Source organism: Panthera onca, chromosome A2 (assembly GCF_046562875.1).
Source record: "Panthera onca isolate mPanOnc1 chromosome A2, mPanOnc1 haplotype 2, whole genome shotgun sequence".
Lineage (NCBI taxonomy): Eukaryota > Metazoa > Chordata > Mammalia > Carnivora > Felidae > Panthera > Panthera onca.
The window spans coordinates 122,074,470-122,090,610 of NC_138340.1; the positions used below are offsets into that span (position 1 = coordinate 122,074,470).

General features: G+C 56.3%; 1 protein-coding gene across 2 annotated transcripts in view; it reads left to right on the plus strand.

Moving 5' to 3' along the window:
* MINDY4 (MINDY lysine 48 deubiquitinase 4) overlaps window positions 1–16,141 on the plus strand; it is a 109,726-nt gene that overhangs the window by 85,657 nt on the left and 7,928 nt on the right. For both annotated transcript variants that reach the window (XM_060632831.3, XM_078440865.2), the window contains exons 14-17: window positions 4,071–4,134; window positions 7,217–7,378; window positions 13,457–13,637; window positions 14,170–14,242. In XM_060632831.3, the coding sequence (XP_060488814.1) occupies window positions 4,071–4,134; window positions 7,217–7,378; window positions 13,457–13,637; window positions 14,170–14,242 (480 nt within the window). The remainder of the gene's footprint in view (window positions 1–4,070; window positions 4,135–7,216; window positions 7,379–13,456; window positions 13,638–14,169; window positions 14,243–16,141) is intronic.

Here is a 16,141-nt window from a genome sequence, read left to right on the forward strand (position 1 = left end):
TCCCTAGAGACCCCTTGTTCCAGTCCTCTGGTTTTATAAGTGAAGACACAGGCTGAGAGAGAGGCAGGGACTTGCCTGAGGTCACTCAGCCAGTCTGAGGCCGAGCTGGCCACGACTCCACCTCGCAGACATTGATTTTAGGTGAGTGGCTTTGACTATAGACTGGAACCGTGTCTCTAGGCCACTTAGACATATTTCTGCTTATTCGGAAACTTCTGTACAAGATCCTTAGGTTCACATGTTCAGATGCATGTTGGGGAGGTTATAGGGTGAAGGGACAAGCCATGCCCCAGTCAGGGAGGGTGGGACCAGGAGTGGGGCTTGAAGGCTCCCGGATCTGCCTGGAGCTGGCCCGCCAGGCTGACCATCCCGTGTTCCAGGCCACAGGGGACACTGTGTGACATTGGCACTGGGGACACAGTCCTGGCCTGCTGACTGCCTGTGTGACCACAAGACCGCAAGTCCCTTCTCCTTTCTGGTTCTCTAGTTTCCCCCTTAGAAAGATGGAGATGGGGGCCTTTGTTCTTCTGGCCTCATGAGGCTTCAGAGAGGATGGTGTCTTTGAGGGAGATGACAGATTCTGCAGGTTCAAGGCTCAAGCATTGTAAGCTGCTCAGTGGCAGAACCTCTGTCCCTTTGAGATGTGTGACAAGGAATGACTGGGAGGAGGCAGCAGAGCCCCAGCCCAGCTTTGAGGGCTGAATCTGGGCTGGCCTCTGTCACTAGCTCTGGTCCACTTGTGTTCTTTTGCTAGGCATCTATTTTTCCATCTGCGCAGTGCTGAGCCCGGAGGGCCCTGCCAGCCCTGGTGTCCTCTTCGTTCTGTTTCTGGGTACAGTGCATTGTCTCTGGGACCTCTCAGTGGGGGCACAGATGGGCGAAGTGGTCCTTGCTGGCATTCCCAGGAAGAGCTCTCTCTTCCCCTTCCTCCGGATACCTCTGAGGGGGGCCGTCACTCCGACCGCGGGTCCGGGGTCTTGCCCTCTGCTCCCAGAACGCTGAAGAGGTCAGTGGTAGGGCAGCTAGGGCCGAGCCCCTCCTCCTAAGGTTCCTTGCCCTGGGCAAGTCCATTCAGGCTTCTCTTACACGGTGCTTCTTGGAATCCAGAACCCAGGTAGGCTCCTCCCTGAAGGGGTCCCCAGTGGGCAACAGCCTCAGGGGGCAGACTTCATCAAGCCCTGGCTCCTCCCTGCTCCTGGCACCTGTGTCCCCAGGCTGTGCAGGATTACTTTAGGGCCCAGCATTTGTCCAGTCCTCAGGTAGCCTATGGAAGGGACAGCCTGCCTGTTAGGAATGGTTATCAATCCCACAGAAGGGCTCATCGTTGCTTGTGGCTCAGAAGCCCAGAAAGTGTGGGAACCTCAGAGTTCAGGCAGCCCCTCCTTTGATTCAGCCCCTGCTCCCAGGACACTGCATGCCTTGGACACCTGGGGGTACCCCAGAGGGGCCCCAGAGGCGAGGAGAAGGAGAAGGATGGGATGCTTTCGGAGTAGCTCATGTATTTGGCTTCTGCCTAGAAGATGTCACTGGAAGAGAGAGCTCTGAGTCTAAACAGATGTTGGGGGCCACTGTGTTAGTTTGCTAGAGCTGCTGTAACAAAATGCCACAGCCTGGGTGGCTTAAATAGTAGGAACTCACAGCTCTGGAATCTGGAAGTTCAAGATCAAAGCGTGAGCAGGGATGGTTTCCTCTGAGGCCTCTCACCTGGGCCTGTAGGTGGCTGCCACCTTCTGTGTCCTCACATGGTGTTTTCCCTGCCAGGATGCATCCCTGGTGTCCCTCTGTGTCAAGAAGTTTCCTCTTCTTGAAAGGACACCAGTCAGATTGGGTCAGGGCCTACGATAATGGGCTCAGTGAACTTAAATCACTCCTTTAAAGGCCCTGTCTCCAAATACAGCCACATTCTCAGGTACTGGGGTCAGGGCTTCAGCATATGAATTGGGGGGAGGGGGGCATGCATCTGGTGCATGCAAGTCCCTTATGTCACAGAAGGGGAGACTGAGGCTGGAGAGGAGAGGTTTGCCACCACACCGCAGGCCGGGGCTGGAACTCGGGCCTGGTGATGGCCCTGCCCTTTGAATTGCCCTGTCTCTGGGCAAAGCAGAAGCCGTTTTTCCTTTGCTCAAGGACTCCTGACACTCAGCTCTCCAGGGATTTCCCCTAGAGGGAGGTCTGGGCATCTAGATTTGCCAAAGTTGTAAATCTCTTAAGCCCTAAGCTGCTCCCTGGCGTCTCCTGAACGCCCTAATGTGAAATGCAGACGTTCCTCCCTTTCAAGCTCCGTGCTCACTCCTGAATTTCCCATCGTGTTTGCACCTAAGGATGCAATTACCATTTCCTCCCATTGTCCTTTCCGCCTGTACCCCTGTGCTCAGCTGACGCAGGCTCTCAGACCCGCTGGGTGAGCACGAGGCTGTGAGATTATGAAGATCAGACCGCTTCTGAAAGCTTCAGGCTGGCTTGGGGCCAGCGATGCTTATCGGTCCACCCAGGGCTCCTTTGAGGTTATTTTCTTCTCTTCAGAAGATGCCCGTATATGCTGCAGAGAGCATTTCCATCAATTCTTCGGCCTGAGCTAGCGCCAGTCGAGTGCTGCCCGCGGCCATTTGGCACCCCAGCCTGCTCCTTCCCGGGCCTGCTGGGCTGTCTCTGGTGGGTGAGCCTCCCTGGCCGTTCCCAGGACCCCCAGGCCTCCGTGCTTCTCCGCTGGGCCCCTGCAGGGCCAACCCCAGCCCATCTGCCCATGTGGACCGCAAAGCATCCCCATTTGGCCACGGTTATTAAAAACCACAAGAAAGCGTTTTCTCCTACAAAGGTCATGGAGCTTGAGTTTCTAGACTCGTTTGGGAAAGATACAGGGGCCAGAGTGGTTTAGGTTTGTGGACTTTCGGCAGATCTTAGATTTAAAGCATAAAATTGAGACCAGGTTTCTCTTCTCTTGCACTGAAAGGGAAAACAAACATCGCGATTGCTGAGCCCTTTCCTCTGGGCGGTCTGTCTGTGGTCTCTTTGGGGTGGGGCCGGAGGAGGCAGGCCGGGCCGCGGGCACGGTGCTGGGCTGGCAGCAAGCCCCGGGGCCTGTGCAGCAGCCTCGTGTCACCCCCAGCGATGCCGTACTGGGACTTTCCATGCCTGTAAAATATAGTCATCCTTGCTTCACCGGGGACGAGGCTGAAATTAGCATCCCCGGACACGTTCCATAGATGACGGCTCCTTTCCTCTTTGCTCATCCGCGGTTCTGGTGGACAATGACAGTCTCCTGGAGGATTTAGGTGGGGGTAGGTGAAAGGAATTGTGTCCTAGTGGTGGGCTTTCTAGATGGTAGGAGAGCTTTGAGATTCATGGAGGGGTGGGGTTGCCTCCTGGTGCTGGCCCCGCGTATGACAGAGCCACTGCTGACAATGACACCTGGTTTCCAGCTCCATACAGCCCTAGAAGTCAGTTTCTTCCAGTTTGAGGGATGTGTTTCGGCCAAGGGGCTTTTCACCTCCTGCCTTTTAGGGGCCCCCTGCTAAGGGTAGAGCCACTGTGGTAACCTGGGGTCAGGGGAGCACAGGCCTCCAAGACTGGCTTCTGGGTCCTCCACCAGCTCCATAGCCCATAGCCAAGTGCCCCGGGCAAGTCAGTATTCTCAAAGCCTTGGTTTGCTCTTGGGGTTGGAGGAATAATGGTAGTATGGGGTACAGGGTCTGTGCCCAGGTGGTGGCAGTTACTGTCTCAGGACTCAAGCAGGCATTAGAGACTGTTGCTGCCACTAAACAGACTCGCAGACAGATGCCCAGAGATGGACCGGGATGTCCCTGCCCCCACTGTTAGTAAGCAAAAGTTGGGATGTGAAAGCAGACGCTGGATTCCAATTGCGGGGGCCTTTCTGCCATGTCATTCCTCTGTCGCCATTCTCCGTGTCGGCGGTGGCCCTGGTGAAGCCAGTGTGGAGGACGCTGCCCAGAGCAGAGTGAGTGTGAACTGAGGAGTCCTGGCTTCCCCCCAGACCCGGAGCTCACCCGGTGAGGCTTGCCCAGGAGCGCCAGGCAGAGGCATCCTAATACCATCACTTCTGTGTTTTCCAGGGTTCGCCAGGACTTCGACGTCCCCACCAGCCACCTGATTGGAGCACATGGATACTGCACCCAGGTAGGGGGTGCAGTGGGGCGCCGGGCAGCTGGGTGCTTCTTTTCCTTCCTCCTCCCTTCTTTCTTTGCCCGTGCCAGCTCCCCTCCTCCCCCCCTTCCCCCCTCCCCCCTCCCCCAAGCGTCTCTCATGTGCCAGCCTCTTTTGGGCTTCACTGTCATGGAGACCTAGAAAGGCCACTCAGTTCAGCTTCCACTTCTGGAGAGCTTGCTGCACCAGACCTGTGTGCTTGGCACTGCAGGGGGTGCAAGAGGGGCTGAGGACACAGCCAGGCGCTGCATAGCCCAGAGCCCCAGCCAGAGCCCCGGGGGCACAACGGGAGCTCTGGGCCAGCTGGGGAGATGAGGGCCATGGCACCCTTTATGTTTGCACAGGACATCGTCCTGGCAATAACCCTCCCCTCTGCAGCCTCACAAAGGGGCCCTCGGGGGGCCTGATGGAGCAGGGGGTCCCTTAGCACAGTTGCTTATCATCGATCCTCCCAGATGTGCGGTGATACCAGAGAAGAGATCTGTTCGTGATCCTTTCAGTGAGCATCAGGACTGGGAGCTAGATGTTATTCCTGGCTTCCGTCTGTGCCTTTCTCGGCATGGCCAGGCCTCCGAGAGTGGCCCCCGGGCCATCGTTATATCTGCTCCTCGACGCACACGGGAATAGCATGTGTAGCACAGACAGGCTGGGCAGAATTGCTCAGGCCCAAACGAGGACCTTGTCCTGACGGTCCTGGCTCACTTGTGCCATCTCTGCAAACACCTGGGTACTGTGCAGGGGCCAGCTCCAGAGCTGCAGTTTGTGCCGGCAACCCGAGGGACTATGGGGTTGACTGATGCCCACCTTCCTAGAGAAAGGCCTCAGGGTAAGTGGCCGTCCGGGATGGCCCAGTGCCCCCTCTGGGTGCCTGCCTTCTCTGTGGGAGCTTCCCCCTCAGCAGGGAAAGAGAGATGTGATCAAGGGTGGGCACTCAAGCAGAGCGCAGAGGATGCCAGACCAGAATCTCTGGCTAGTTCTGAGCTGTGTTCACGGTTTCACACACAAATGAGCTGGGCTGATTTTCTCCCCCTCCCCGAGCCTCAGTTTCCTCATTTGTAGTATGAGGAGTTTGGATTAGACCAGTGCTTCTTAAACTCTGATGTGTATATGAGCCCCGCCCCGGGAGGCTTGTTGAAGAGCGGGCTCAGATTCGATGGGTCCAGCCCGGGGTCTGAGGTTCTGAATTTCTAACAGGCTTCCCAGAGCAGGTGATGCTGCTGGTCCACGGACCACACTTTGAGTAGCAAGGGACTACATGACCACTGAGCTTTGCCACTGCATGATTTTGAGACTTGGGGCAGGGAGCTGTGTGTCGCCCCTTTTCCCTCATTTCAAGAGGGCCTTCTGCTCTGAGGAAGGTTGGACACAGATGGGGTGCAGGGGCCTTTTACTTCTCCTTGAAAACCAGATGGGAATACTCGAACCCATCTGAAAAAGGCCGTGCCTTTCCTAGCGGCCACTGCCCCTGAGGTACAGTATCTCAGAGCAGACATTTCCTCCAAATTTTTTCTCGTTTCCTCTGCAAGGACACAATGGGGCCCCTTTGCTATCTGCCTCCAATGGGGTTCGCTCTCTGGCCATCAGAGGGGACGTCTTTTACTGCCACCAGGGCAGGGGTCTTGGTATTGACGGAGGGATTTACTAACGGGAGCGTGGCTTTTACAATTCAGGGGAAAACACTCCTGTGAACTCTTACCTCCAAAGTTTATGCTGGGAAAGGGCTATTCTGGCCGTTCCCAAGTAGCATGGGGACGGTGGCCGCCTGCTGGCCTTATAGGCACTCCAGAGCAGATAGGGTGGGTGACGCAGAGGGTCCAGCCTGCCCAGGTGCTAAGGCTGGGCTCACTCAGCTCTTTCTCCAGGGGTGCAGCAGACACCCCTGGGATCTTTAGCAGCCAGCTGGTACCCTGAGGGTAACAAGTGAGGGGCGAGGGAAGGACACCAGGCAGGGAGCCGGAAAATGTGGACAGAAGTCCAGCGCTGTCACTAACTAGCCGTGGGGCCTGGGTAAATCCTTTCCCATCTACGAGCCCCAGTGTCCCCATTCCTCACAGGGGGTTGGACCCCTAGCTGCCTTGCTTAAGGAAGAGCGCTTCCTGCCACCTTGATGCAGGAGACACTGGCTGAAGGAGACTGCCGGAGGAACAGGGCTCCGCATGTCCCCGTTTCCCGGTTCTGGGGCCAGCGGGAATGTCGACCTGTTGGCCTTGCGGCACAAGTCGCATGGCTGCTGAACATGTGATGCCACCCTGGTGATGATGGCGGAGACAGAGCCAGAACCCAGACTGGGGCTCCTCGCCTCCACCTCTCTTCTTCTGCCGCCCTCCACTCTCCCTCCCTGCTCGAAGACCCCACCATCACTGGTGATATCCAGATCAGGCCTGGAGCTGAGTTACTGGTGCCGCACACATTGTCCACTTCCTGCTGCTGCTAATGGGCTCTGGTCGTGTAAGATGTTATCATTCGGGGAAGCTGGGTGAAGGGTGCACAGGAACTCTCTGTGCTGTTTTTACAAATCCTTCTGAATCTAAAGTTACTTCAAAATAAAAGAAGTTTAGGAAAAAAAATACCATCCTTCACGACCCCACCCAAATGTGGCTTCTCCACAAAGTGGCTGTGACTCAGCCATGTGGTCCCATGTGTGCCTGGCCCTGGAGTGTGCCATGCACACGTTTTTATAGCCCCGGTCATATCCTACATTGTGCTTCAGCCGTGCAGGGACACACCTGATCCCTGCTTAGACCGGACACCTGAGGTCATGAGCCATTCTTTCCCTCCTGACAGGACACCCCCACTCCCCTGCTGCCACCCAGAGCTGAGGACAGGGTCCTGTGCACAGCTGGCACTCAATGAAAGCCTATGGAGTTAAGATCAATGCGCTCCTAGAATCCCTTGCCTGGGGCCTCTGGCAGCTTTCCTGAGGGCTCGTAGGAACTCAGTCCCAGCCCCCTGTAATTTTGGTCTCTCTCCCTCCTTGGTTGCCTTCCTCTTCCACCCCTTTTCTCTTGTTCCCGACCTCCCCTGGACAAACCCTCCCTCTTGCTTTAATCTGCAGGAACTTGTCAATCTGCTCCTGACCGGGAAAGCGGTGTCCAATGTTTTCAACGATGTGGTTGAGCTAGATTCTGGGAATGGGAATATCACGCTGCTGAAAGGCATTGCTGCGCGCAGCGACATCGGATTCCTATCTCTGTTTGAGCACTACAACGTGTGCCAGGTACCGGCAGCTCAGGTCTCTGGAGACGGAAGGGCCCGGCTCCCTGGGACGGGTGAGAAGGAAAACGGGGGGGGGGGGGGGGGGGGGGGAGAAGTTCCACTCCAGGTCCCAGAGCTGGTCAGAGTTTGGTCCAGGCTCAATCACAACAGGTTTGGAAAGCAGTATAGCTTCACCGCTATCGAGTATAGGCACGTAATTCACCCCCAAAGCCAGCGGATACCATCTTCTGGGAAAGGTTGTTTCAAAGGGACTCCTGGGGATTTATAGTGTGATCGTGGGCCAGAGTGGGTGCAGTTGTCACGCACACGCACACGTGTGTGTACGTGTGGGGGGGCAGGTGTTGGGATGGGGTCTTCTCCGGGGACAGGGGATTTGAGCTCTTCGGCCATGGCGTAGTTTCCCAGGGCTGCCACAACAAAGCACCACAAAGTGGGTGCTTAAAACAGTAGAGATTGTCCAGGAGCAGAAGTTCTCCCCGAAGAAGTCCAAAATCAAGGCGTTGGCAGGGCCATGTCCCTGCTGAAAGCTACTGAGAGAATCCATCCTCCTCTCTTCTGGCTTTTGCTGTTTTCTGACAACTCTTGGCATTCTTTGGCTTGTGGATTCATCATGCCAATCTCTGCCTGTCGTCATGTGGCCATCTTCTCCCCACGGGCCTCCTCCTTTTCTTAGAAGGAAGGATGTCGGTCATGTTGGGCTAAGGGCCCACTCTACTCCACTAACCTCCACTTAACTGGTTACATCTACAACAACCTTATTTCCGAATAAGGTCACACTCTGAAGTACTGGGGGCTAGGATCTCAACATATTTTTGTGGAGGGCATAATTCAACCCCTAACAGGCCACCCATGTATTTGCTAGTGTACTAGTCCCTTTCCCTCCTCTCTCCCTGCAGCCAGGGTCCTGGAAAGGGCTGGGCCCAAGGCAAAGCTGGGCAGGGTAGGGTGACCGTATGTCTATAGGGTGGGCAGGGCCACCGGGCCCTGGGTTCCTATCTAGCCTACCTCTGGACCTTGTCTGAACATCGGTTTTCGTGTCTTCAGAGAAGACATTGTTCTCTGGTTGATTTCGTGGTGCCCTTCCTGCATGACCACAGGGTCAGGTATCCTGTCCCATTGCTAATGGGCCATTTGGCATGGCTGCACATCCAGATTCCCTCTCTGGGTGACACCCCTTCTCCCACGGACAGGAGGCCAACCTGTGGCTTCCAAAGACTTAGGGAGAAAAGAATGATAGGGCTCCCTCCCTGATTTGCTGGTGTCAGGAGGGAGCCCAGGAATGTGGCCACGTGGCCCATGAGAAGCACCAGGGCCCCTGACCATCCCTGGGTGGGCTCTGAAAGCATTTAGCCCGAAATTCCATGAGCTGAGAAAGGTAACCTTGGCCAGGCTCGTGGAATCCCCAGGCTTACCATGAGCCCTGGTTTCATTCTTGTGTTGAGGGCGTTGGTCAAAAAGTAAACTATTTTCCTTCGGTCTGTGGAGGATAATTGATGGGAACATCAATTGGGGGTCGTCTTTCCCTTGGAATCAATTGCTGATTGAAGAAATTCAGGCCCTACAAGGATCCGGATTTTTGAATCCGGATGCCCCTCTGCTATTATATGCTTGGCTGAAGCCTGGGGCTTGTACCTCCCTGCAGCAAGGGGGATTTGCTCCTTTGCCTTGAGGCTGCAAGCTCTTTAAGGAGGGCTTTCTGTCCCAGATGGCAGAACTGGGCCTGACTGTCATTCAGCCTGTCCTGGGCTTCTCAGTGCAGCCTCTGGCTGGGAGGTTCTAGGACCCTTACTGAGTATGTGGGGGCTGGAGGGTAGGGAGGTCCTGCCTATTGGTGAGCTTATTAGATGCCCACACTCCAGTGTGTCTGGGGGGAAGCAGAGTAAGCTCTGGGCCAAGCACCCCCTGCTGAACTAGCCAGCCTCTTGCCACAGCCCGGATGTGTTCTGGACCCCCATTGGCTCTCCATGACCCCAGTGGGCTGGTCGTGCCTATCTGACTTGCACCTCATTCTCCCTGCCCTCGAGCTCACAAATGTGGGCTGCACCGCATTGTCGAGCTGTAGTTGGAAGGCCAGCCCCTCCTGGCTCGTGGTGATTGTGGCAGTGGGGGACTGGCAGTCCAGGAAAGGACAGCATGGGACCAGAAGTTTAACTTTAGTGCTTCTCCCATGCCCTGTAGGGCATGTGCCTTGCTGCCTTCACGAAGGGATCTGAGCAAAGACTGAGCTTGGCGGGGAAGGCTCTGCTGGCTGCAGCCTCCTCCCATTTTCCCCAGCTCCGCAAATAGTACCATCCACTCACTTATTCAACCCCTGAAGCATGGCTGACCCATCACAAGGTCATGTGGCTCCTGCCCTAAGTTGTTTTTCCAGTCCGTCCATTTCTACTACGGTCTAAGCCACCAGTATTGCTGATCTAGACACCAGTGACACCTCTGGCCCCTGGCCCCACCGCCACCCCCCACCCCCCCCGAGTTCTGTCCCTTCACTGAAGCCAGTGTGATCTTTAGAAGAGCAGATTGAATGACATCATTCTTTTGCTTTCCACCTGTCAGTGGTTTTCCAATCCTCTGAAACTGTTCAGGGCTGACTTGTGTCCCCTCACAAGTTGGCACGTTGCAGTCCTAACCTTCAGAGCCTCAGAATGTGACTGGATTTGGAAAGAGGGCTTTTGAGAAGTGATTACGTTAAGATGAGGTCATTAGGGTGGCCCCTAATCCAGTTGACTAGTATCCTCGTAAGAAGAGGGGTTTAGGACATAGACACACACGAGGGCAGAGCACGTGAAGACGTAGGGAGGAGGCGGCCCGCTGCAGGCCCAGGCGAGAGGCCTCCGAGGAAACCAGCCCTGCGACACCCCGCTCTGGTACCTCCAGCCTGCAGGACCGTGAGTAACTTTCTGCTGTTGAAGCACCCAGTCTGTGGCACTTTGTTATGGCGGCCCGAGCAAACTAATGCAGACTGAAATCCCAAACTTCCCACAACTTACAAGACCCTATGAGACTTGCCCCTGCTTTTTCTTCCCTTCACATTTTGACTTAACTGTCACTTCCTAAGGGAAGGCTTTCCTGACCTAACCACTCCATCTAAATAGGGGTCTGCTCTCACAGTCCCCTGCTACCTTGTCATTCTCCACCGTAGAATCTCAATTCTTTCCCGGAGAGGCCTCTTCTTGGTTCAAAGTGTCACATTTCATTGCTTTTGCGATGAAACTTTAAAAAAATTTTTTTTTAAATTATTTTTAATGTTTGTTTATCTTAGAGAGAGAGAGAGAGAGAGAGCACGTGTGCATGAGCAGGGGAGGGGCAGAGAAGGAGACACGGAATCTGAAACAGGCTCCAGGCTCTGAGCTGTCAGCCCAGAGCAAGATGCGGGGCTCGAACCCACGAACTGTGAGATCATGACCTGAGCCAAAGTCGGACGCTTAACCAACTGAGCCACCCAGGTGCCCCTTGAGATGCAAACTTCGTGCACATTTGAACATTTCCGAGATCTTGATGCATTAATGCAGTCGATGGTGTGTCAGACTTCAAGTGCCAGCTTGCTTTCTTTCTTAGTGAAACAAAATATAATGGCAACTTCGATGGCATCTTAGATTCAGTGAAATGCAGTGCAGATGTGTCTGGATGAGTATTTGGTTACTGTCTGTCTTCCCCGTTAACCTGGTGAGCCCCGTAAGGACAAGGGGGTTGCTGTTTCCTTCGTTACTGTAACCCCATTGTCGAACGTGGTGCCTAGGACCAGAGTGTGTCAGGTTGAATGACAGTTACCCTTAGAGATGACAGACAGCAACCCTGCCATTAATCAAATGTTGGTTCTTTTGAATCAGGGCTTTTAAGCTGGCAGTCCACGGATGGGGGTGGGGCATTCGCTCACCTCACCCTTGCAAAAGATTGAAGAATCCCTCTTTAAAAGTGATTCCTAACTGTGCTGAATGTTCGCTGTAACTACGTCTACCCACCAGGAGAAAGCCTCAGACTGTACTGAGGGAAATGTGGCCCCCAGCCTCACTCCTCACCCCAAGCCTTGGGTCAGCTACCTCCAAACCCACAGGAAGTGAATTTCATCTTTGGAAAATGTCACCCACTTGGAAGGGGCTCCTGAATGAGAAAACTCATTTATAAAGTCTCTGGGCAGCTTTTTTGCCTGTAATCTTTTGACCGTTGAATAAATAAATGGCACACTGCCCTTTTGTCCCTCTGCTGGAAAATTCAGGGTGGCTGATTATGTAGACGCCTGCCCCCTGGCAGGTTGCATGGTTCTTTTTCCTGCAGTGAATGAGCCGTGAGTCCCCAAGAAGGCTCCCTGTTCGAGGTGATGCCCTTGCCAGAAAAGCCTCTTTTGAGCCTGGAACAGGAGCCAAGTTTGCAGTGGGGTTTAGGCACGTCCGGCCACGTCCTCTAAGGCATCTAATTCCCCCGCATCCACCAACGAGCGAGCTCTGTAGTCACATTTTAATGTCACAAGGGGCCAGGGTGAGAGCCCTACTGGCCAGGTGGGGGTGGGGCAGGACGCTTGGAAAATGGGAAAACGAGTGCATTGTAAAGATCGCCTTCCTACCCTTTGGAGGAGGCGGCTGTTTATGGGCAAGCCTTTCACCAGGGACCTGGTTCAGGGCCTTGTGAGCACAGCCCCCCTGTCCGAGACACCCCAGCCCAAAGCCAGCTCCCAGGAGGGCTCCAAGAGGCCCCAGGAAGACCGCTCGGCCACTCTTCTGTGACAGGCCAGAGAAAGTATGCCCTTCTCCCCACTGGAAAAATAATTCCCATTCTTTCCTTAATCCGCAGGCTGTGGCTGTAAATACCTGAGCATGCAAACATCTCCCTGGGGCTGGTGGGGATTAGGCCAGAATCAGCCTGGCCCGTGGTGTGTGCAGAGCTGAATAAACCTGGGCCCGGGGTGGGGGAGAGGTGCCGCTCAAGGGAGTCACAGGTGACCAGGAGAGAGCACACTTAGGGATGGCTGGTCCGAGGGGCAGAGCCAGCCGGGCACCTGAGCAGGACTTTGCGGGGAGCTCTTGCCACTTCTCTGCCCTTTGCTGGTAGAACAGCAGCAGCACTGAGGGTGTAAGTTCCATCGTATCTGCCTTTCCCGAACACCCCTCTGCCATGGAAGTCTCTGTGGGGAGCTTTCCAGAGGAGTCTCTCATCAGAAAGTGCCAGCCCTCATCCTCCCTTTCCCCTGTGTTCTTTCCCAAATGCCCTGCTAGCCCCCGGGTGTTTCCGGACATCTTTCCTGGCATCCCCTCCCTACTCCTCTCCCAGAGGCCCTCTCTCCCTTCCCCCTGGGGCTCTAAGCCCACCTGCCTTCAAGGTAAAGTCCTACCTAGTTGAAGATCCACTTCATGCATGAGGACCTTCATTTGTCAAACATTTGCTGATGTTGACCTCGAACCTCCGCCCTTGCTGCTAGGGGTATATAGTCCAGTGTGCAGGGCAGGCCGGCGCATCGCTGTGAGGCAGTGACACACTGTAGGAGAGAAGGCGGGTACCTGAGACCTAGTACCTGGTAACCCCCCACCGCCCGGGAGCTACAAGGAGGTGATTCGTGCTCCCTGCTTGGGTAACGTGGGCGACGCAGGACCCGGCAGGGGAGGACCCGTGTAGCAGTGCTCTAGGTGGTGGATGGTGGGTGCAGAGGCACAGAGGCTCGCCATGCTGGCGCGTGGGGGGGGGCTGGTGAGAGGCTGGTGCAGCTGTGGGCCAGGGGTGTGGAAGAACCGCTTCGGAGGCCATCGTCTGGGGAGGAGAGGCTGGCTGTGAGGGAGTTTTGGAGGCAGGATGGGCGCACTGTGAACCAGCGAGGTGTGGGAGACGAAGTGGCAGGGGTGTCTGGGTTTCCGGCCGGGGTATCTCGCAGGACTGTGTGTGAGGGAAAGGCCCGGAGAGTGCTGGGGTCGGCTCCGGGAGTCCAGCTGGTGTCTGGGAGTGGTGCCTGGGGCCCCCAGCGTGGCACGCAGGCCGCGATCCCCAGCAGGGTCTCTCTGAGGCCAGCCCAACCCCGGAGTTGGATGGATGATGCTCAGGCCCTTTCCCTGGTGCTGGCACAGACATCTCTGTCTGCTCCCTCCGCCTCTTCCAGGTGGGCTGCTTCCTGAAGACTCCGAGGTTCCCCATCTGGGTGGTGTGCAGTGAGAGCCACTTCAGCGTCCTCTTCAGCCTGCATCCGGAGCTCCTGAGGAACTGGAGGGCTGAGAGGCTCTTCGACCTGTACTACTACGACGGCCTGGCCAACCAGCAGGAGCAGATCCGGCTGACCGTCGGTGCGCTGCCCCCCGCTGGCCTGCACTCTCGGGCTTTGCACGTCCCTGGGGCAGAGAACCATGCAGACCCGGGTCTGGACTGGGGGATCAGAGATCGTGTGTTGGCGGGTCCTCCTACAGGAGGGGCCAGAGCTGGGCCTTGAGACACTGATGGCAGTGGGGGGTCTAAGGTGGAGTTGAGACCACGTAGTAGAGGACCTGGAATACCATGCCGACAAGTTTGGGTTCTATTCTCCAGGCAACGAGGAGCCATGGAAGGTTTTGGAGCAGGAGAGTGGTGAGATCAGATGTGTTTTGAGAAAGACTTTTTCTGGTAGCTGAAGGGGGCGGGAGGGTGGGGGTGAAGACTGGAGGTAGGAGGCCATGAGAAGAGTGCTGTGGTTCAGAAGAGCATTGATGGGTGGGAACAAGGGTGGGTCCCATAGAGATGAGAAGTGGGGCAGGTGCCGGAGAGTTGGGCTGTCGGTGCCGACTGTAGGTCGAGCTCGGGTCCTGGGCTGATGAGTGGGCACCTCTCTCTCCTGCCCCCCAGACACCACCCAGACCATCCCTGAGGACAGAGACAATGACCTCGTCCCACCCCTCGAGCTCTGCATCAGAACCAGGTGAGTCCGGTCTGTCTCTGGCTGTGGAACCTCACCTGAGTGGCTGGGAGGTGTGGTGGTTGGGGGTGGTTGGACCTGTGGGAAGGAGGGTGGGTTTCTGGGTCTCCCCAGCCAGGAGTGTGTGGTGAGGCGGGGCCCTTGCAGAATGGAAGGACACAGTGCCTGGGGCTTGTTTATATGGAGCGTCTTGTGGGCTCCGTGGCCCATGTGGAGACGTGTGTGACCTGTGAGGTGACCGGTCTCCAGACAGCTTCTGAGGATGCCCCCGTGGCAGGGGTGATGGTATGAGTAGGTGCTTCTTGAGGTAGCCACCACATGTGGCAAGTGCCGTTAGGTCCAACCAAGAGGAAGGACGGGTAGGGGGAGGGGCGGGGATAGGAAGGCGCCGGGTAGGATGGCGAGAGGGCCCAACTCCTCAGTGGCCCCTAGGGTGTAGCTCACAGATGGCTTCCTGTAGCAGCAGCACCCTCGGCATTAGAGAGGAGCAGCCCCAGTCATTCTATTGGTGCGGGTTGGGCGCTCTGAACCCCGGGCCAGGGGCCCTATAGTCTCAGACACAGGGTGGGGGTCCTTGACTCCTCCAGTCCAGCTCAGACTCGGGGTGAGTCGAGGCTCACTTCACTCATGAGCCCACTGGCCAGGCCCCAGGACTGGGAATGGCACTCTGGAGGGCCACCCCCAGCCTCAGGCAGGCCCTCCACAAAGCCTTTGGGCAATGACTTGGAGGCCTTCGGGGAGCAGTGGGCGGGGGTGGGGGGGACAGGGAGGGGAAGAGGAGGCCTGGATTCCAGTGCTTTCCGGGGAAGAGGTAGAACTTGCAAGTGGTGAGAGTTGGGTTCTGGATTTCGAACCCTGGTCTTTCTGCTTTCCGGCCATGAGCTGTTGGTCTTTCTGTCTGTGCCTCACGCTGTCAGCTGTAAGACAGGGAAAACGGGCGAGCCAAGCACAGGCTTGTTGTGAAGAACACCTAGCACTTTACCAGGTTTTCCGTAAACAGCTCTTACTATTATTATTATTGCCTTAGCGGCCCGGTGTGACCGGTGTGACCTCAGGCAGAACCTCATGTCCCTCACTATGAAATGATTGGGTTGGGATGGAGGACGATGTGGACGATACTGAGGCCCCGTGGCTCTGACCGCCTGAGATCCAGGGGGCTCGCCTGCAGCCTAGGCGTGCTGCCCACCTGCCCGCAAGTGAGCCTTGACTGGAGCCCCATTCCCAGTGGAGACCCCAGAGAGGGGATGCGGGAGATGTTGGGAACCCTCATGACGCCCCATCCATTCGTCTGTCTGTTCATCCGTCCACCTGCCTGCCCACCAAGCCAGGCACAAAGCATTCTTGTGGGGTCATGTGCTGGCTTTTCTTTCGTCGGGAGGATTAAAGGCCCATGCAGGTCGCTTTCCTTTCATGTACAAAGGGCCACTCATTCCAGGTGATGAGAGAAGAGCGGCAGTGGAAAAAGGAGGTGACACTGGCCTTGGCACCCTCTGCAGGACCGGGTGGGAGGCCACAGGGCATCCTTCCTGCAGGTGAGCCTGCCAAGCAGGGCTGTGGACCGCACCCTAGGCACAGGCTCCGCCTACCTCCCCTACCCTGAGGACCTCCATCTGTCTCTCTATCCTTCCTGGGGTCCGGGCTTGGGGAGCATCACCGGGACCTCTCCAGCTACCCCATCTGGAAAAACTCCTCTTCCCCCAAGAATGGTTCCACTGCAGGACTCACCCAGTACCTCCCATGGGCCCAGCGGTTGGACTTTTCTGGGCTCAGCCCTAGTTGTCCAGTGCTCAACAATAACTCGGAGCTCTGGTCCATCAGGGAGCTCAGGCCAGAGCCATCTGAGTGTGAGCGCGGGCCCAGAGTGCCTCTTCCTCTTCGGTCAGCTGTCCCCTTCTCCCAGGA